Source organism: Camelus bactrianus, chromosome 26 (genome assembly GCF_048773025.1).
Source record: "Camelus bactrianus isolate YW-2024 breed Bactrian camel chromosome 26, ASM4877302v1, whole genome shotgun sequence".
NCBI classification, from domain to species: domain Eukaryota; kingdom Metazoa; phylum Chordata; class Mammalia; order Artiodactyla; family Camelidae; genus Camelus; species Camelus bactrianus.
Window position 1 is genome coordinate 30,213,095 of NC_133564.1, and position 21,391 is coordinate 30,234,485.

The 21,391-nt window shown below is 46.9% G+C and overlaps 1 protein-coding gene across 9 annotated transcripts in view; it reads left to right on the forward strand.

Annotated features, from left to right (window-relative positions):
* The window catches only part of TACC1 (transforming acidic coiled-coil containing protein 1), a 94,778-nt gene extending 74,053 nt beyond the window's left edge, over nucleotides 1-20,725 (forward strand). For all 9 annotated transcript variants that reach the window (XM_045518902.2, XM_010958089.3, XM_074353408.1 and 6 more), the window contains 7 exons: nucleotides 5,896-6,021; nucleotides 7,774-7,850; nucleotides 9,212-9,255; nucleotides 10,908-11,068; nucleotides 11,868-11,974; nucleotides 14,753-14,873; nucleotides 15,943-20,725. In XM_045518902.2, the coding sequence (XP_045374858.2) occupies nucleotides 5,896-6,021; nucleotides 7,774-7,850; nucleotides 9,212-9,255; nucleotides 10,908-11,068; nucleotides 11,868-11,974; nucleotides 14,753-14,873; nucleotides 15,943-16,011 (705 nt within the window). In that variant the 3' untranslated portion in view covers nucleotides 16,012-20,725. The remainder of the gene's footprint in view (nucleotides 1-5,895; nucleotides 6,022-7,773; nucleotides 7,851-9,211; nucleotides 9,256-10,907; nucleotides 11,069-11,867; nucleotides 11,975-14,752; nucleotides 14,874-15,942) is intronic.
* The last annotated feature ends 666 nt before the right edge of the window (nucleotides 20,726-21,391 follow it).

The following is a 21,391-nucleotide window of genomic DNA, read 5'->3' on the forward strand; positions in this document are numbered from 1 at the left end:
ATTCTTGGCACAGATAGATCAGAAGTGACCTCGTGGATATCAGTGTGTCCCATGATGGGTGGAATTAGCTTTGGTCATGTGGTTGAGGTGGTATCTTCTAGGTCCCTCCTTTTGAACTAAGTTTTAAAGGAAGAATGAGGGTTTCGGGGCAGATGAGATAACAGGGGGCTCCAGGCAGGAGGGTTGTTCCTCCAACGACACGGGGTAAGAAGGGGTGTGGACTTCATAAGGAGCTGTAAGGGTGGATACTCTCCTGTGACTGGAGAGTCCTGTGCTCATGGGAGGTGAGGGCCAGGCCATGGGGGCCCTGTAGACGTCATGTGTGGAGGGCTGGAATTCACAGCGGAGGCACCGGTCACTATCGCCCGGTTTCAGGCGGAGCATCGTGGTCGGCAGTCGTTCGGGGGAGGGGGCGGGGGCCGAGCCTTGGCAGGTGGAACCATCGCTGCTCGGTGGCTCAGCAGGATACACGGCGGCTGGGGTGGAGGTGGCAATCAGAGAAAGCCCCTGAAGGCCACTCAAGGCTTCTGCCCTGAACATCCAAGTGGTCAGTGTCAGCTGAGGACCAAGCCCACGGGGCCCCCGTTAATAAGTGGCACCACTGTCCATCTCATTGTCTACCCCTCACTCTGGGGTCGTCCTGGACTCCTCCTTTCCTTTACTCCCACGGGCAAGGTCTGTGGCTTCTCTGTCCAGAAACTGTAAGTTGTAAATCCATCTACTTCTGCTGAGCCCGTGGTACCACGACCACCACTGAATACGGTGGCAACGTCCTAAGGAGTTTCTCTGTTTCCAAGGCTAATCTCGCGTCTTTTTCCGTAAGCCAGGATCGTCCCTCTTGGCTTAAACCCCTTCGGTGGCTTCCCTTGTCTTTAGACGAAGCTCAGACCCTCCCTGTGGCCAACGCGACTTCTGCAGAGACCTGGCCGCTCTCCCCGCACCAAGCACCTGACTCTTGCCCTCTGAGCAGGGCTGCTCGGTTCTGCTGACCTGCCCCCTCGGGTCGCCTTCTGTCTGGCTGTCCTCACAGGACCACAGTGCTCGCTGCTGTCCCTTGGCACCTGCCGCAGTAAACTGCCGTCGCCGGAGTCAGTAAATCAGGAATACAGGGGGAGAGGGATGCGTGAAAGGTCGTTTGTAGACGTGGGACTCTGAGACGCCTGTAGGACCAGGTTCTAAGTTCACATCCCCGGAGGCAGCTTGGAGTCCAGAGCTTTGGCTCAAAAAAGGTCTGGGTTGACATAGGTAGACCTGAGGGCCCTGGGGACATGGGATAGCGGAAGCTGTAGGATCAGATGATGTTGTGATCAAAACAGTCTGCCTTGATCCACAGTAAAAATACATGTTGCGTCTTGACTAATAGACCACGTGCCACATCTCAACACAGGCATTTGTGTATTGATAAAACAGATTGCATGGAACGGGATCTACCTTTCTCCCTGTGAGTCCCTTTAATTTTTTTTTTTTCTGTTCTAGTTCATTTTTTTCATGCGCATTCCTTGTCCCAGTACCTGTTTTCGTGACTCACTGTTAGGCTGTGACCCACGGGGTTTCCCTGGAGGATGTGGAGGCAGAGGGAGGGGTGGGAGTCATGCACACAGAGATCGGGGACCCCGAGCATTAGCCTCTCATGGGGACCTCACACTGCAGTGGTGGTTATTTCTGGACAGAATCATCCTTTTGGGAGCCTGGTCACCTCATCCCAGCACAGCCCCCATGACCAATGGCACAGTCCCTTTGAGGGCTCCGAATGCCTCCCTTCTGCACGTGGTGAAGTGTCCCCTCATCTGGGGGGTGCCTGCAGTCCCCCCGCGAGAGGATGAGACTCCATCCTCCGCCCCACACACTGCCTGGTTGTGCACGGTGACCAGTTCCTTTTTGACGTGTTCTAAGTCCTCAGGGGGCACTTTCTAGTCTGTTCCGTGTGTAAAAGTGGCAAAGGGGTGGTTGAAGAAGGGCATGGCGAGTGGGCCAAGCATTGTTGGTCTGCGTGGCTGCAGATTCAGGAGGTTCCCCCAGATCTTGAAACACAGTTCAAGTTGCAGATTCCCCACTGATCCTCCTAAGGTTAGCCACACCCACCGCCTCTTCCGAGGAATTGTGAGGATGAAAGAGGCTGATAAGGGGAAAGGCTGAGCCGGGAAGCCTGGGCCAGTGTGAGGGTGACTGGGAAGCGGGGGAAGAGAGAGAAAAGGGGGAGATCTGTCTCGGGCGCCTGCAGCCCTAGAATGTACACTGGGTTGTGATCTTTGACCAGCAACCCAACCCCAGCTGAACTTGCGGGAATAAATAATTTCTACTCCCTTAGAATGTTGAATAAATGTTGCATAAAGAAATTGCAGTATTCAAAACACTGAATAAAGGAATCCGTTTAATCTAGCACTTACCTGTTTAAGCCTCCCGGGGGGTTGATTCGAAGTGCATTCCTGTTGTAGCCTCGTACCCAGTGGTGGGGGGCGGCCAGGGCGAAGTAACCAAGGCCTGGCCTGACGAGGGACACTCAGCGGGGGCCTTAAGTCTCATCTTGCTTTTCAGCCCGTGATCTGCAGCATTTTTCACTGAAGAGTCAATTTGTTTATTTATTTTTAAAGAATTCTTAAAGTTGTTAGAAGTTGAGTTCTCTTGGCTTTTCCAGCGTGTCTGTTTGAGGAAGGTGGTGGGGGTGGCGCTGCTCTAACAGGTTCAAGGACAGATGGGGTGAGCTTGGCAGATCAGGGATTCTGAGCGTCTCATCCGAGGAGGTGAGCAGAGAATTAATTACTTGGTAGCATCTGTGCTCACCATGAGCATGCAGCCAAGACTCCCCTGCGTCCCGCTGTCTGTAGACAAGTCTTGGTGGGTCCTCAGTGCTGAATGCTTTGTGGGTCGGGGAGAAGGACTGGGGGACATGAAACAGGACCCTTTTGGAAGGATGTGATTCATTCAGCATCTTTGTTAAGCACGTACCAGTTTGCCCAGCCCAGGAAGATCGCCAGGCCAGTTTTTTGTGATGGTAGATTTAGTGGGCTTTCTACGTTGTTTGATAAACTGTATTAAAGGACTGAGGAATGGAAAAAGCTAAATCCTAGAGGACTGGAAAAGGCGGCTGAAATTGGCCACGGCCATAAATTCCTCGTAAGAGCCATTGCATTTTGAGCTGTGCGTCTCGTGGGCGTGTGGCCAGGCAGAGCCCACCCGTCTGGCTGTGTTTGCCTCCGTGCAGGGTCTGATCTTCAACTGAGAACGCTGCCTCCTTCAGACACCTCGTTTGTTAGAGTGAAGTTGTTCAACAGGCAGGCAGACTGAATTCACTTGTCCCCCCACAAATGAATGAGATGCGGAACTCTAGACAAGACAGCATTTTCCTTACTAGGAAAACTTGGCTTATTTCCCAAGTAACATGAGGGTCACGGGAGGCACAGGGCCAGTTTCCCAGAGCTGACTTGACTTGGGGATTCCGATTTAGAATAAGAAAAACAAAAGGCTGATTTAAAATGTATTAATTTAGAATCAAAAGTCACAAGGTGAACCCAACATGTGGGCTTGGCCTAATGCGATACTGCCCTGTAGGCAAGTTATAGGGGAACAGGATTATGGGATGTGCTTTCTTGATAAGAAAAAGGTTAAAGTGATGACTGGGCATGTTGATTACAGCGTGATCTCATCATTTCTGGGTCAGGAAACCCGGGGCACCTTCACTAGGTGCCTCTGACTCGGGGTCAGTCACGGCCTGTGATCAAGGTGTAGACCAGGGCTGCGGTCACTCCAGGCTCCATTTGGGGCAGATCTGAGACAAGAAGGAAGGGGACAGGGCACAGCCACTCCAGGAATGACAGCAGTTAACACCAAAATGGTGGGAGATTTGACTCCCAATAGACTTTGAGCTTCTTTATAGGCTCATTGTAGTATAGTAGCATGATAAATGACATGCCCACAGGTGCCCCGATAGGCTGAAAGGCCAAAGAGTGGGCAGTGGGCAACTTCCTGGGAATCCCAGCCCCTCCCCCAGGGTAGTTGGAATGGTCCTCCCTCTTGCCGGTGTGTGAAGCTACCGAGCCCATAAAAACTAGCAACACTGCACCTCTTGGCCGCCACCCTAGCTCTCTCTTCTCATCTTCGTAGACGGCTCGCACTCTGGCTGTGGAGTGTGTGTCCACTTTTGCTTTAACCTGAGCATCACAACCCCCACACCTGGTGGCCTTTCTCTCACCTTCTGAAACAGCCTACACTCTATGTAGTATGTGTCTCTCTAAATAAATCGACCTTTACTCAGCTGTGGCTCGCTCTGTGGCATGAAGCCAAGGACTCACACCTGGCAGGGCACGTCCCGGGGGCTCAGCTGAGACCTGGGACACGGCCATCCCCTCACCCTACATTCGTTTCTCCTGTATCAGATTCGCCTCCAAGATCACTCCCGTGGCTGTTGGTGGAGGCGACTGTTCCCTACCACGTGCTTCCATACAGTGCCTCACAGCCAAGCGTCTTTCAACTAGTGACATCCCGTGACTGTATGTCTTCTGTTCTTTAGAATAGAGCCGCCAGATCCAGCCTCGCTCAAGGGCAGACACACGAGAGGACTGATACCAGGAGGTGGGGTGGTTGGAGCCTTTTGGGAGGCTGCCGACCACAAGCAGCTTCTGGCCCTAGTGATGGAAATCCTCTACGGTAGAGAGTGCTTCCGGGACCTGGGCTTCTGTCCGCGTGGTGTCCTCCCCCAGATGCAGCTGGATCGCGCACTGCCGGCTTGTGGCTTTTGCATTTCCCTTTTCTGTGCCCTAAGCCAGGGTTTTCCCTACTGGGCCCTGGGTTGAGGGCTGTGAAGCTCCGTGCAAAAATAACATGGTTTTGAGCATTTTCTAGAGAGTGGGTGAGTCCCTAACGACCCTGTGGGTCAACGTGGGTTGACCTTGGACTTCCTTTTCAAGCTTGATTCGAACAAGACACCAGAGAACCTAATTAATTATAGTCGATAACTAATTGATTGGTTATGCTGACGTGTAAAGTTAAGATTTTTTTTTTTTTAAAAAGAAAGAGAAGATTCCCTTTGGCTGGCATCTTGGATGTTATTAGATCAGCTTTTTCCCCATTTGTACAACAAAAAGTAACCCTCCAAAAATGCTTTTTGGGAAGAAAAATGGTACAAAGTCCATGTTCTTGTGAAAAACAAAATCCTAACCAAACGTGGCTCTCTGGAACCCGCATTTACAACAGAATCAAGGTGACACATCCCAGGCTGCTGAGAGGGAATTGAAAACGTTAGGAGGACCCAGGACTTGGAATGCAGCCCAGACCCTGACGTACTGTGTGCGCTTCGCAGCATGGCTGGGTGTCCGCACACCAGCCCTGCGGAGCCACCGAGGTTCCCAGTGACCCAGAATCGCCCCAGGGGTGGGGTCAGAGTGCACGTATAGCTGCCATTTCTGCCTGCTTAGGCCCGAAAATCATTTTAGAAACATTTCCATCCACAGTGGCTAAATAAGGATACACACAAAGCATCAATATGTTAAAAGGTTGACACTTTTTTTGAAAATGGGACGCATCATCCCAGATTCCCAGGTCCAGCAGACACGGACCGTGGGTGGTTTCTCCTTTATACCCGTGACGCTTTGATGACTGACCACAGCGATAATTACACTTTCTCATTTTTGCACAAAAAGAAAACTGCTCCAGGCCATCTGTCAAAGCAGAAGCTAAGACCCCTGTGATACTCATTAATAATGGCTTTTCCTTTAGATCTTACTGTAACTAGATTTTTTTTTTTAAAACCTTCTCCCTGCTGTTTTTTTTTTTTCTTCAAACGTGCTTTTAAAGAGTGTGATCAGTTTAGTCAAGAGGAAGTTACTGATGGATATTTGGGGTGAAAAAACTGAAGCCTGGACGTCTTACCTGTGACCTCTCCTCCCCCTCCCGCCGCAGGGACTGCTGGAGTCCCCAATGGAGAAGGTCCCGGTGTCGGTGGCCTGCGGAGGGGAGAGCCCCCTCGATGGCATCTGCCTCAGTGAATCAGACAAGACCGCCGTGCTCACCCTGATCAGAGAAGAGGTAAAGGCTTCCTTGTTCTGTCCACTTATCGCTCTGTTACTTTGTGAAGCCAGTGTGCTGATGGAGAGATTCCATCTCTGCTGGCTTGAGTTCTTTCTCCCTGGGCAGAAGGTCGTATTTCCTGCAGCTTGTAGCTCATATAAAGTGCTCTCTGTAAAAACTCCATGGTGATGCTGGAGTCCTGGCCTTCTGGTGTCCAGGGGGCAAAGCTTGGAAATACCCTTAAGATTAGCCTTGAAGTTTTCTCATTTGTTTGGGAGTGTTATTAAGTTTATTTATTAGTTTTTTGATGGAGGTAGTGGGGATTGAACCCAGGACCTCATGCATGCTAAGCATGCGCTCTACCACTGAGCTATACCCTCCCCACCAACCTTGAAGTTTTAAATATCAAACTTTGCCAACTTCACCCACATATATAACTAAACCAGCGACTTCATTCACAGAGGATATGTGCTCATGCCCTAAAGTTCCTTAAGTTCTGGCATTACAAGAATATAAAATTGTCTCCTGCCTTCATCCATCCTTTAATTAAACAGTTCAACTCTTGAATTCCTGTATCATGTCCATTGAGCATCCTCTGTTCAAACAGATCACAGCTAGGCCTTTCCTGGATGATGTAAAAGGCAGGAAAGCAGTTGTTAGGTGCTGCTAATCAGTTACCACCCTCCCTGTTACCTTTCTGCGCTGTCTTTTACGTGCTTTTGTGTGTGTCTTGATGACACCACCCTTTTTTTTTTAAGAAGGTAATCCCTTTGGTGTAGCAATTTTATTTTCATGTAATAGGATGAGAGTAGTTAAGTACCTCTGACCTAGGTCTTTCAAACCTGTAAACCACAGCAATAGGTTGGTAATTAGGGGTGTCCGCTAGTCCTATGTCAAAACGTGGGAGCTGTGGCAACGAGGCCCCCGCAAAACCTCGTAAATGAGAAAAGCAACTTCATCTTTCTCCTGAGAGTTAAAACTATGAGATGATCACCGGATTCATCAAAGCAAAGATGTGCCTGGTCCCCCTGAAGCAAACACGCTGGCTTCTAGCTCTTGAGATCCTGATTAACGGCACCAGAATAAAGGGTGTACCAATTAGGAAGAAGCACAGAAAAGTATAGTGCTTATCTAAGCTCTGTGCAGGGCAAACGGGGTTTGAGGCCATGAATTTAGAGTATTTTTTCCAGTTAGCACAGGTATCCCAGATGCAGGGACTGGGGTTCTGGTCTGAGGAGCAAAGATCTCGCTAGCAGTGAGATGGATGCTCCTGCCTGGAGGCACTGAACGCCTGAGCCCCATTCTGACTCAATCCAAAATCTCCGCAGAAAAACAGTACCTGGACACGCCGATGTCCACGGCTTGGATTTTCTGGCAGTTTCATCTCTCATCCTAATTAAACTGGCTCTTTGGCATCTAAATGGCTCTTGTTGGCATCCTGCCTCATCAGGGTTCTGGGCTGTCAGAGCTGAGAGCCAGACTCTGGACCCAGGTGACGTTTACAGAGGTTGTCATTATCACTTGGAGCTTTCCTGGGAGGTGTTCCGCTCCCCCTTGCTCTGGCGACCACATTCCAGCATCCTGTGCAGCCGAGAGCATTTCCCCCAGTGTTTGTGAGCCTTGTATACAGATGTGAGGTTTTATGTTCCTAATGTAGATTGAATGACTTGGGATGGACCTGGCAGTGTGTTGTCTTCCATCTCTAATCTTAACTTCAAACTGTAAGAGATTGGTTGGGTAAAACCGAGCTGTGTCCCCATTGTAACCTAGATCATCACTAAAGAGATTGAAGCAAATGAATGGAAGAAAAAATACGAAGAAACCCGACAGGAAGTCTTGGAGATGAGGTGAGATGGGAGGACTGGGTACCTTTGTGCATTGTTAGATTTGAGACGAAGCGACGACAGTGTTTGCTTACCACAGAACCAGCTGTTGAGAACTTGAGGGCTTTGCTGTTTGCACCTTCATTTGTGATTAATAATGTCATTTCCTGAGTGTTGCTGACCAGCTATTGTGTTCAAAAGCTGTAGCTTATTTTGGGTTGTTCAGAACATTACAAGTAAGCAGAACCCACATAATCCTTGTCTTTTGAAAAGACAAATTCGTGTAAAAAATAATCCACTTGAAGTACAGAGTAATAAGATTTATTGACATATTCAATTATGGAGACGTTGTATCATAATCCCTTTCTAAAATGAATTATACATGGCAGCTTCAAGTTTCATAACCACAAAGTAGATTATGAAAGCAAAACTGATGGACTTTAAGTTGAAATCTTTCTATTGTTGCTGCTCACTCCCTAGAGAGTTAGAAGCTGTGAAATAACTGAGGATGGCAGCAAAGGCAGGGAGTGGGGGCATAAATAACTTATAAACTGTGCAGTCGGCACTTGGATGATTAAGAAACATTTTAAATATGTCCACTCTAATTGGTGGCTCTTGTACTGTTTGGTTTTCTGTGCATTTACTGGGCATAAGTCCCTGTGCTGGCATGGAGGAGAGAAAAGCCCAGCCCCGACCTTGGGGACCTTACAGCAGCCATCGTCAGAACCTTGGATACAGGGCCAGTGTGATGGGAGCTGCTGTGAAGGGCAGGGGGCGTGGTCACTTCTTACGGGGGGGGGGGGGGTGTCATCCAGAGGCACACCCATCACTAGGCGGGGTCAAGAAAAGAGTTCACTTCGCTAAAAAAATAAAAACTAAACATTAACATGATGGGGTGATCTTTAAAGATCTTTGAATAGTGGAAGTACTTTTGGAATTAAGACAATAAAATGAAACCTGGAACTGAATCAGAGGGACAGACTGCCTGTAAGAGTGGACTGGGGCCAGGAAAACCTGAGCTCAGATCAGATCTCTTAGGAAGAGCCCCACGAATGTCATGAACTTATTTTGTAGAAGACTGACTGATCTTAAGCAGATTCAAGTACTGCCTTGAGGTCATTCACGTAGGTGCAAAGAAAGAGCCAAGGCAGGTGCTGCTAGAAATAGAACAAAAGCTGTGTTAAACATAAAATCTTAAGAAAAACCTTTTTGAATGTTAACAAATCTTTCCTTAAATGAAAAAATAGGGGAGCCCCAAAGCAAGTAACTAGGTTATGTAAATTTGTCCATAGATGTTAACGTGTTTACCTGTTGGGGTAGCATTTCTCCACCTTGCCTTGTCTGAAAATTCTCTCCTGATAAGATTTTGTGTTTGCTTCTTTAAGGAAAATCGTGGCCGAGTATGAGAAGACCATTGCCCAAATGATCGGTGAGATTTTCGTCTAGAGTGTGAGTCATAGGATCCAGAGGTGATCTTCAAGGCAGAATGCAGACTCAGCTTGTCCATTACCAAGACACAGCGGCTTCTCGTTATTTGCAGTAGTTGTGTTTTATGAAGTTGCCACAAACACTGAATTAGCCAAGTTGCTCCCCTGGGAAGCACAGGGTTCGATCCCCGTGAGCCTGTGGCCACAGCATTTTTGTCCACACATAACCTTGCCTTGTGTGTGTTTCTGTCTAAAAACCTCTTCTTTAATACATGTTGATTCATTAACATTGAGCCCCTGGCCCACAGTGCTTCAGCTCCCGCCCGAACGAGGCTCCTATAACACACGTGTCCTCCCCGTGACACACCTCACAGCCTTGTTGCTCTTGGACGTGGGACAGCACCTCAGCCCTAGGTTTGGGGGCCACTTCAGAGTCACCAGCATAGAGGGGAGAGGGTAGTAGCTCAGTGGTAGTGCGTGTGCTTAGCATGCACAAGGTCCTGGGTTCAATCCCCAGTCCCTCCATTAAATAAAGTGCTTAACAACAACAACAACAACAACAACAACAACAACAACAACCACCACCACCACCTATTCTGTCGATCAGATCTACAGACACATTGAAAATATCCTAAAAAATAAAAGTGAAATAGAGATATTTTTTTAAAAACACTTTTTTGAATCAATTCTTATTTTGTGGTTGGCTTTATTCCTTTGATAACTCTAAGTTTAAAAAGCTAAAACTCTAAACATTCTTAGAAACAATGAACAGTACATATATATAAATTTTAAAAATATGCAGTATAGTGTGTGTATGTATTTACATGCAATATATTGTATATGTGCACATTGTAAGAATTCTACCTAATGAAACAAAAAATGAAAAAAACATTAGGCAGTATGACAGAGAAAAAACAAATACCATATGATATCACTTACATGTGGAATCTAAAAAAATGACACAAATGAACTTATTTACAAAACAGAAAGACTGAAAACAAACTTATGCTTACCCAAGGGGAAAGACGGGGAGGGTTAAATCAGGAGTTTGGGACCAGCAGGTAGAAACTACTCTGTATGAATTAGACGAACAACAGGGTCCTACTGTGTAGCACAGGGAACTAGATTCAATAGCTTGTAATAACCTATAATGAAAAAGAATGCATATATGTGTGTATAACTGAATCACTATGCTGTACACCAGAAATTAACACAACATTGTAAATCAATTACACTTCAATTAAAAAAAATTAGGAAAAAAAATCTCTTGTAGCTACTCCTGTAAGGACAGAGTCCCTAAACAAAATCAAGTCTTTCTGCATCAGCTTAAGCACAGAGATGATGTCTTCTGCCATCTGAGTCACCCAGCACCAGGGTAGCTGGGTGGCTTCTGCCCTCGGTTCCTCTGGGTCTCTGCTCAAGTCGCTCCTCCAAGAGAGGCCGCTCAGGATGAAAAAGGCACCCCCACCCCTCTTGCCCTGCTGTGTTCTTCCCCCACCGCCTGCCACCATGTCCCCCAGCAGCATGGCCATCCTCGTGCAGGGTCACCTTTCTCACTGGGCCCCCCACCCAGGGTGCCATCCAGCGGCTCAGGAGGGCAGCTGTGAACTGTCTGTGGAGTGAACATGCCATTGCTTCTGACTGTGATTCACAGAAGACGAGCAGAGGACAAGCATGTCGTCTCAGAAGAGCTTCCAGCAGCTGACTATGGAGAAGGAGCAGGCCCTGGCCGACCTGAACTCTGTGGAAAGGTCGCTGTCCGACCTCTTCAGGAGATACGAGAACCTGAAAGGCGTCCTGGAAGGGTTCAAGAAGGTAGTGTCCTTGTCCTCCCGTCTCCTGGGCCGCGTGCCGTCTTGGTAATGGGTCTCCAAACCTAGGGGGGGTCCCTGCTGGCCTTGCGTCCTCTGTTCCTGTGAAGCCGGGGCTTTCCCCTCCTTCCTCCCTTCTGTGGTTTGCTCAGGCATCTGGACCCCCCAACCCCGGGTGGCGTGTTGGTCACGCCTCTCCTGGGTCAGGGCAGTAAGCCCCGGACACACCCAGAGTGTGAGAACCATGGGGCTCTCAGACATCAGGAGAACTTCAGAAATGTTCTTCTTGACTATTCATCACTTTAACATGACTAAAAGTAAAAGGGAGTCTGCCATAGCCCTGAGAAGCTCAGGCTGCATGTTCTAGAAGAAAGCAAGTGTAACATTTCAAACCTAGGTGTAAGTGGGCGTGTCCATTTAATGCAGTTGCACCATCAGTAAGACACGTTGGTAGCAGTGAACATTCTTTTTTTATTTTCTTCCCCATATTAAAGTAAAAATGAGACTGGCCAATTTCTCTAGAATGGGAATCAGATTGCCCTTCACTTTTGAATAACTACCCTCCTGAAGCAGGTGTATGAGTGTGATTTGGAAATTGATGCATGAAGATGTTATCTGCAGTTTCTTCAGCAAGAATAATCTGTGTCTGTTTCAGATGAGCACAGAGTGTTATTTGAAGGCGTCCGCATTTGTTAGGTTTTCTCATTTTTTGAAAAATGAGAACTCTGATGCTCAGTATGTTACTGGTAGAAGAAAAACGAAATGACCTGTGTCTTTCATCTTAAATTGTCCCCTGGGACCAGAACGAAGAAGCCTTGAAAAAGTGCGCTCAGGATTACTTAGCCAGAGTCAGACAAGAGGAGCAGCGGTACCAGGCCCTGAAAATCCACGCAGAAGAGAAACTAGACAAGTAAGAGCTTACGCACGAGAATTTCACTCTCCGTGTTGTCGTGGGGAGATGGGCCGAGGCAAGGGGGAAAATATCACTGTTTCTGCAACTCCAGATTGCATCTGTGTGTATGTGTGTGCGTGCTTTATTTAATTTTTTGAAGAGGTAGAATCTTCACATGGTTCAAACATTGAAAAAGAGGAAAAGATGCAGTCTTCCCCTCCCACCCCATTCCCTTCCACTGGGTTCCCTCCTCTTTCCTCACCCCAGGTCATCATCACTCTTTTATCCTTCCTGATGTACTTTTTCCCCTCCTCTCCCCCCACCCAGCTTTATTGAGCTGTAATTGATGTGTAAGTTTAAGGTGTACCACGTGTCAATTTGATACGTTTACATATACATTTATATATGCACCACCATCAAGTCAGCTAATGCCTCAGTCAAATCACAAAATTACCATTTTTTTAATGTGGTGAGAATCTCCTTTTTTTTAGAGATGGCATACCTCGCTTTTTTCATTTATCAGTATATTTTGGAAATCTTACCATGTCAACCCATAGCTTCCTTTTTTTTTTTTTTTTTTAAGTCCTGTGGTGTTCCGTTGTTGGAATGTATCATTTATGTAACCAGTCCCCTCCTGCTGGACATTTAGGTTATTCAGAATCTTCTGCTACAAACAGTGCTAGAATAAGAGATCTTGTATGATTGTCATTTGGCAGGCATGTGACATCTCTGTATGATACAAAAGGAACTGCTAAAGATATGAATGTGTAACTATGATAATATTGTCAGATTGCCCTCATTAGACTTGCGTTATTTTACAGTCCTGCACAATGTCTCAGAGCGGCTTGTCTCCCTACAGCTTTGCCAACATAGCAAATTTTTGGTTTTCAGCAAATCTAACCAGTGAAAAGATGGTATTCTGATTTAGTTGGTGCTTTGGTTTGGTTTTTTTTGTTGTTGTTTGGGTTTTTTTTTTTTTGGCCAGCAAGAGAGCATTTATTTCATTCAATGTGGTTTTTTTTTTCATTCAATGTAGTTTTGATTTGTGTTGATCTTATGAGTGAAATTGAACACATTTTAGTAGCCGTCTATACGTATTACTTTACATGAATGATTCTGTTCTTTGCTTGGTTTTCTATTCTCAGTTTATGTTTTTAAAATACAAGTATGTTTAGGATGCCAGCCCTTTGTGATATGAATTATGAATAATTCTTCCAGCTTGTCTTTTATCTTTTGGCTCTGCCTGTCATGTGCTTTGATATGCAGAAATTTCCTTTGTAGTGAAATTTCTCAGTGATTTCTTTTATAGCTGTAGGATTTCCTGTCATAGTAACGAAGATCTTCTCCACGCCGAATATAAAATATTCTCCTATGTTCTCCTTCATTTATAGGTTAATTTTTTTAATCCTTAAATCCAAAACACTTGAAAATTTATCCTGGGAAATAAAGGATGTATAAAGGATGCCTCCAACTTTATTTTTTAACTACAAAAATATATACTTGTTTTTTTGCCATCTTCCTATTTATAAAGGCTTTCTTTTAAATTTTCTTTTGTGGGAGTAATTAGGTTCATTTATTTACTTATGTTAATGGAGGTACTAGGGATTGAACTCAGGACCTTGTGCATGCTAGGCATGCACTCTACCACTGAGCTATACCCTGCCCCCTGTAAAGGCTTTTAAGTTCCCCCTTTCTCATTCCTACTCCCAGAGGGACTTTTATTGAAGGTTTATTTTGTCTCCCTCCAGTCTTCTCTGTGAACCTTTACAAACACCACCCAACATGGCCTTGGACTTTTTTTGTTTTTCTGTAATATTGGAGTCATATAATACAGGTTTCCATTTTCACTTAATTGTATGTCCTGGCCATTTTTTCCATCTCAGAGCACATCACCCCATCTAATTATTTTATTAGGTTGTAGACCATTCCATTCCTTTAGGGATGGGCATTAGACAGTTTCAGCTTTTCCACTGCGAACAGCGCTGCAGCGAACGTCTGTGGCCTCGCCATGGTGCCACGCGATGTGCTGCGGAGGGTAGGTCCCTGAGCCAGAGCTGCTGGGTCAGCAGTGTCTGAAGTTGAAGTTGTGACAGTCCCCACCGCGTGGCCCTCCACAAAGTCTGCGCCGCGTTCGTTCCCCCATCAGCACGTGAGCCTGTTTCCTCCCTTCTCGGCCAGCACGGGACAAGGTCATCCTTGCTGATTTTTGCCAGTCTGCTAAATGTTTAAAGTTTTTCACTTTAATTTTCCTGCCTCTAATTACTAAGTGAGTTTTTAGCAACCTTTCATCACTCAGTTGGCTATTTATCAACTGATGTCTATGGTTTAAAAATTTTCCTTTTGCATCTCATTAATGACAGCGCTCTGAGGTCTTTGTCTCATGGATGTCAGTGGTTAGTCTCCGGACTCATTAGCTGTGTTAATCCCACAGAAGTTCCCACTTGCTGTTGTACTGGGTCAAAAGAAAATCGAAGATTGTTGTAGAAACGGTCATGTGATCCCATTCTCTAGTGGCATGTGAATTTGGAAGGACACGAGGACACTGTGGCCTTTGAGATGAATTCTGCCATTGGTTTGCACCATGGAAATCTCCCTAGCAGTTGTGTGTCAATTGAATTTTTATAAATTAAAATGGAATTACCTAGGTCACCGATCCCTGTTTTACCTCTTAATCACGAAGTCAGTTCTCATAGGTCCGGATCTCGCAGATATCAGCAGTTAGCGCCCGACCCCTGGGCCGAGAATGATGACTAACCACGTGCTTTTTGCCCCTTCATCACGCAAACCCATAAACAGAGCCAACGAGGAGATTGCTCAGGTCCGGACAAAAGCAAAGGCCGAGAGCGCCGCCCTCCACGCGGGGCTCCGGAAAGAGCAGATGAAGGTGGAGTCTCTGGAAAGGGCCCTTCAGCAGAAGGTAAGGGGGCCGAGGTGTGAGGACCACAGGCACTCGTGGTTTTGCTCCCCTTGGTTAGCGTGGGTCTGGGTGAAGAGGCTGTCTCTTTGTTCAGACACTTGGGTCCAGCTCCCTTGGGAACTGACTCGGGTGGAGACAAGTGAGGCAAACCGTTGACCTCCCAGGTGCCCTGGTGGGACCCACCCACAGGCAGGGTGCACAGGGGAAGTGCAGTAACTGATGTGCTGCTGGCGACCAAACGCTTAGGCTCTGAGGCTACCTTTTTTTCTTTTCGTTTTAATGTAATACATGAAGCCATCTTTCCCCTTCATTACAGTTTTACCCTCCAGGGGACATATGGCAACGCCTGGAGGGAGGTGTGTTTGGGTGTCATGACGGGGAGATGCTGTGGGCGTCTAGTGGGTAGAAGCCAGAAATGCTGCTGAACGTCCTGCAGTGCACAGGACAGCCCCACAGCAAGGGCTGCCCTGCCCGAGTGGCCGTGGTGCTGTGGTCCAGAAACTGCTCGATAAGTAGGAGTCAGTGGTGATGACAGTCCCAATCTCTCACTACTTGGCAATTCCTAGGTTTCATTTTTGTATGCCTCTACTGTTCTTCTTACTGTGTCTACTTATGCACTCAGGCCCATGGCATCCATTCAGCTAGTGCAGGGATTTTCATCATGGCGGCCCTGGCGTGGTCCCCAGGATGCTCAGACTCCAGAATCCCAGGTCCCTGGAGATGCTGATGGATTAAGTGATCCCCAGATACTTGTGTTTTTAACAAACACCCCCAAGATAATTCCTATGATAGCAAGAAAATTTGAGAACTAAGAGGTTCAAGGACAAACTTCAGAGGGCCGGTGATTACCCTCACTCCTCACTCAATTTAAGCGTAACTTTGTGAACACATAACTACTTTCCAGGGAAGAGGTATACAGCCTTCCTTTCTTCAGAGGGTTTCTGAGGTAGGAAAGTTAAGAAGCACTGAGTCGGGATGCCCAGCGAGAGCACAGCCAATCTTGGGATGATTCCGCTGTCCTTCTTTGTCTCAGGGCACCAACTGCATCCTCTCATCATCTGTCTTTCAGAACCAAGAAATCGAAGAACTGACGAAAATCTGTGACGAGCTGATTGCAAAGCTGGGAAAGACGGACTGAGTTTCCCCGGTTAGCTCAGCAGATCTGCATTTGGCTGCTTCTCTCTCGTGACCACAATTACCTTGCCTTACCCAGGAATAATTTCCCCCTTGCAGAGAAAAAAAAAAAAAAACACATTACAAAAGCACACACCTACTGCTGCCTGTCCTGCTTTGCTGCCAGTGCAACGGCCCCAGAGGAAACGCCGAGAAAGGAGTGGGACCAAACCCCGTCGAGAGGCTTGTCCAGACAGGCTGCGGAGCCCGGGCTACAATTTCTCCATCTTTAGTTCGTTTTAAAGTCATCTTTACTTTCCCCCAGTGTGTTCCGTTTATGATTTTGTAGCTACTCTTTGGGGTCATCTCCTGCCCACCCCTTGTCTGATTTTTTAAAAATTTTACTTATTTCATCTTTTAAATGTTAAGTTTCAATAGTAGTGGTTTTATTCGAGGAGATAGTTTGAGCAGGTGAGCACCAGTTGTGTGCACGCTCACATACACACACACACACACACACACACACACACACACGTATTTATATGTGCTCCTGGCTTTTTTCTCCCTGAAGCATAGTCAGATAAGAACTTCTCTACAGAAGAGCATGTTTCCCTAAATGTAAAACGCTATTTTGAAACAGAAGCCTTGCTCAGAATGCCAACTTCAGAATTGGGGGGTTCGAGGTTGTTGAAGATGTGAAGCCCCCAGACTCCACGTCTGGCTTGACTCAGAACCTCGGACTCAGGTGTCATGTGGGGGAGACTTGGCTGCAGTGTTCTTGCCCCGCGTCTGGACGCCCCTTAGCCTGGATGCTGGGGGACCCCTTGGGGTTAGTCCTCAGACTGAGAGTGTCTCCTTTCTGTGTGGCTCCTCACAGCTGGGGTGGCCTAGAGCCACCAGTCTCCTCTGCATCCTTCCTTGCTACAAAATCAGCATTTACCGTGTATTCTCTTTCTGTTGGAAGTATGCGAAGAAAATCTACTTGTGAAAGGTTTTATTTAATGAACCCCATTCGCAATTGTAAGGTGAAGCCATGGTCGGGTTTTTTTTGCAAGTGTGATGCATTGTTCTTCAGATTTTTTTTTCCTAAAGACAAAAAAATTCCTCTCAAACTCAAAATAGCAGAACGTTTAACAAAATGGGTAGGAAGAATCATGTGAACCACTCCAAAAATCAGCGCATTTTGAATATTTTTAAACCAAGGCCAATTGGATACTGGAGAGGGGGAGTGCAGGGAGCAGACTGCCCCCCCTCCAAAAAAACCAACAACAAATTCCTCAAGCTGTTCCTGGACTCCATTCAGCGTGGCCGGCTATTCACCCCCAAGTAGAAGTTTCCTCTGTACCACCGTGAGTCCCCTCCCATCTGATAGGCAAAACCAAGTCCCGGCTGGGGTTTTGAAGCACTCTTTTGTCTTAATCTGAACAGCCTGAGCATCTTCATGGTGACATGCACTCTCCTCAGTTCATGTAAGTTTTCAGACTTTTCTTGTCAACCTGTTGCATGATCCACCTTCAGCAGTGACTTGTGCCTCGTGGAGAATGTGTGTAGACCTTTAAAGGGTGACCCTTCCTTTAGCCGTGTACTCTTTACGTGGGTGCAGTCTTTAGCCCCAGGGAGGTCAGTGATGTCTTTTAAAGCCAGAAGTCACATTTTACTGATACGCATTTATCGTAATTGGTGCTTGGGCTGTATTTTAAAGCCTATCATCTTAACATTTTGTACAAAAAAAGACAACAACAGAAACGATCTTCTGTGTTTGGAGAAGTGACTTGACAATCACTGGGGCTCCGAAAGCCGTCGCTGTGCTGCTGTTAGGGTCCTCAGAGGAACAGGTGTCTCCAGTTGGGGTGACCCACAGCCCCTCCCACTCCTCCGCGCCTCCAGAAACTAACCCTGCGTTTTGCAGAAAGAAGCGTCACTAACCCTTGTTGGCGGCTGTGTTGCGGTGACACATCCGTGTTTACTTGTTTCACGTTGATCTCTTTGACGCAGGAGAGGCTTTTAGTGGTCTCCGTTAGGAAGCCGCGGCCCTCTTTTCAGGCATCGCATGCCTAAAAGGAGAAGGTCGCTGTGTGTTAGGTAAGACAGAGGTGACGACAATCCTTCCCCAGCAGACTGGTGAGAAGAGACCCCTTAAAACCTAGACCTTCGTGAATGAAGTTGCCGCCCAAGGAAAACGCAAAGGCTCCTGTCAAGTAGTACTTGCCGCTGGCCTCTCAGCCGTGACTGTTGCAAGGAAACGGTCTTCCTTCCCACTTAATAGATGCATGTCCTCCAACAGGAGGAGCATGGTAGCTTTACAGCTGGCAAATCAAGAGAATACACTGGGTAGATGAAGTATGTTTGTTTATTTTTATTATTTTTTTAATAAGGGGGGAAAAGAGCTTTTAGTATTCCGGAGAGTAAAAATACAGCCCAGGGTTTTGCTTCAAAATATGGGCGGGCCCGATGCCCTGTGGGTTAGGAGTGACACAGCCTGGGACAAGCGTGGGGAGGACACGAGGGGGAGCCTGGCATGGACGGGGCTCAGGAACCCAGGAGTCCCGCTGAGGCTCTGGACCCACAGCTGGTTCTTAGCTTGTTGGCTTTGCTGAAGTGGAGGTAGATGGTCTTTATCTAAAAGTGTTGTAAGTGGAGGATCTCGTGTAAGACAGACTGAACTGTTTGTCACTCGGGTGGCTGGTCAGTCACAGACATCCCGAACTGTGCTTGCCTTAGAGAAGCTCCTAGAAGCCAGAGACACGCCCAAACCCTTTGTCTGTAAAACCGGTCTGGAAACGCTGAGGAGTCTGTTTGCTCACGTGGCTGCTGGCATCTTCAGACCCATCCAAATTAGGAAGTGCAGAAGGCACACGTTGCTGGAAATTTCCAAGGGTCTGGCAGCCTTCCGGGACGATGCGGAGTCCGAGGGAAGACGTTTGGAGGCCAGCTCAAGCTGAACCCTCTTTCCAGCCAGTTACCCTTCCTAACATCCCACACTTTCTGCAACCCTCACACAGACACTCAGCTGTCTTTCAGACAGCCCTGAATTCGTGCGGACGAATTGCAGTCCGGGAGAGTAAACGGTCCCAAGTGTTCCTGGGCTGACTCAGGGCAGCCAGAGTGAAGCAGTCATCCTAATGGAAGGGAGCAGAGGACCCGAGGGCTGTAAAGCTCCAAGTGCAGTTGCCAGAGCTGGTGTGGTTTGTCTGTGTGCTCGAGCTGGGAACGATTCGGTGCCTGCTGTTTCAGTAGACTAAAAGCTCCCAAGCTCCCTCTCCTCCTTTTGGTTTTTCGCTGCAGTTGGTAGGTGTTTCATGCACTGTCCACGACTTCTTTGTAGTTTGGTGACGACCAGGCAAGCTTGCTTTTGGCCTTGGGTGGTATCTTACACAAATGATTTCTTTAAAGTAATTGAACCTCTTGTTGGGAAGAGAGAAAACTAGGTGTTGAAGGATGAAGTGAGTCCGGCAAAGCATTTTTAAAGTAAAGCCGTATATATCCTGAAGACTTTGAAAGATAGCAGATTATTATTACTTGCTTATTAAAAGAATAAATATTGTCTGGGAATCCCAGAATTGTCAAGCCAAAGGTCTATAAAGTCACTTCCTTCAAAGATTTCAACGAGTATTTTAAGGAGACTTCTGTCCGGAAAAGGTTTGACTGGCCTCCAGATTCCAGTGATTTTAAGAAAGCAACTCATCACACAAACCTTGAGTCTCCCATGCAGTAAAGAGAGAGGAATGGATATAATAGACGCTTCTAAGGATCTCCTCTGGATGGCAGCGTTTCCAGTGGAGACTCCCTCCCCAGTGCTCAGAGCTAGCATTCTGGAGACTAAAGATTGCACTTTCTGTTGTTTTTCGTCCAAATGCAATCCCATTTCTGTGCCTCTTAGCATGCAGTTAGATTTGGACAAATAAGATTCCTAAGGAATGACTTTATTAACTATAATATGGTTACAGCTATTACATATACACACACACACACACAGGTTATAGTTTTACTCCGGAGACGGTGCATGCGACGCTGGCCTGTGGCAGTCTGTCTGCTGCTTTAACTCAGTTGGAGGAGGCCCGGCCTGGTGCTGAGGTGTGGCTTTGAACCATCCCTGTAGTGATTCTTCACTCCCGAAGGTTAAAGACGCCACGTTCTCCCCCTTCTGCCTTTCAGTGGTATCTGAAAAATGCCCCCAAAGGCATTTCCCAGTCACATTGTTAACCAGTCAACTGTGTGAGTAGTTTTCTAGTGGTCATATAAAATGTGAGCTCCGGAACCAGCCCGCCGTCCAGACACAGGGCAGTCTGCAGGTGAGACAGGCTGCCTCAGCCTGGGCCCTTCTCACCCAGTGGGACAGGACGCGGGCATTTCTTTTACATCTCAGAGGTCACAGCAAACTTCTCCTTGTCGCTCTCAGCAAGTGTGTGTTCTCCAGTAGATTCCCCACGTAGTACTCATGTGCCAACGAGTAAATGTTAATGACTTGCACATCTGCTTCCCCTGTGTCCCCACGGGTGCCACGAAGTGTGTAAGGAGCCTCGTCCAGAGGAACGTAACGCTGCACTGACTACTGCTCCCGGGATTGTGTCGCGTGGAATGAGCCTCTACATAAGTTTTATATGCACAAGTAATTGCCCTTTTATATGTCAGGTAAATATTTGTAAAAGTTATACTCACACAAATGAAATTATTATAATGATTACTAATATATTTTTTCCATGTTTCATTGCCTGAATAAAGACTGTTTACCACTGTTAGATGTGGCCGTGTGGATGATTCCCCTCCTCGCCCCCACCGCCCGCATTGTATCATTTTATCCCTGAACATGAAAATTTACGACAGCCTCGCTTTCACAGGCTCCATGATTCAGTCTAAAAAAAGAAAAGATGACATTTTGGCTACACTCATTCTGTGGGATTTCATGCCTTTGGTTGGGTGTGTAATTAAAAAAAACAAAACAAACTTTGGAATTCGGACCTTACCATATAAATTTCCATGCCTTTGCATCTGTGCAAACACAGTATTTAATTGGGTGCTTTTCGGTTTTGCTTACAGACTGCTTGTCTGCTCTGGTATATTTCAAGTCGTAAGAACCTAAGTCAGTCTACCACCCCCACCCCCAGCTTTCCAACTCTGAAGGACACAGGATCCGCCAGACTGTGTAAACATTGCAGCAAAGCCCGCAGAAAAGAGTTGACGTTTTATGTTTCTTCTAGGTTAATAACAGGAAAAATTTTCTCAGTACCAAGCAAGCCAGCTCTCCACTTAAAGGGGTAAGAGACTGGGCAGGAAATGTCGTGAGTTTTATTACAGGAAACGATCAATTAAGAGGCCAGTTAAGGCTCCATCCATGTGGCTTAGTGGGGGATCCACTACGGAAAATCAGAGCAGGGTTGCTTTCTCTTTCCCGCATCGTAAGACAC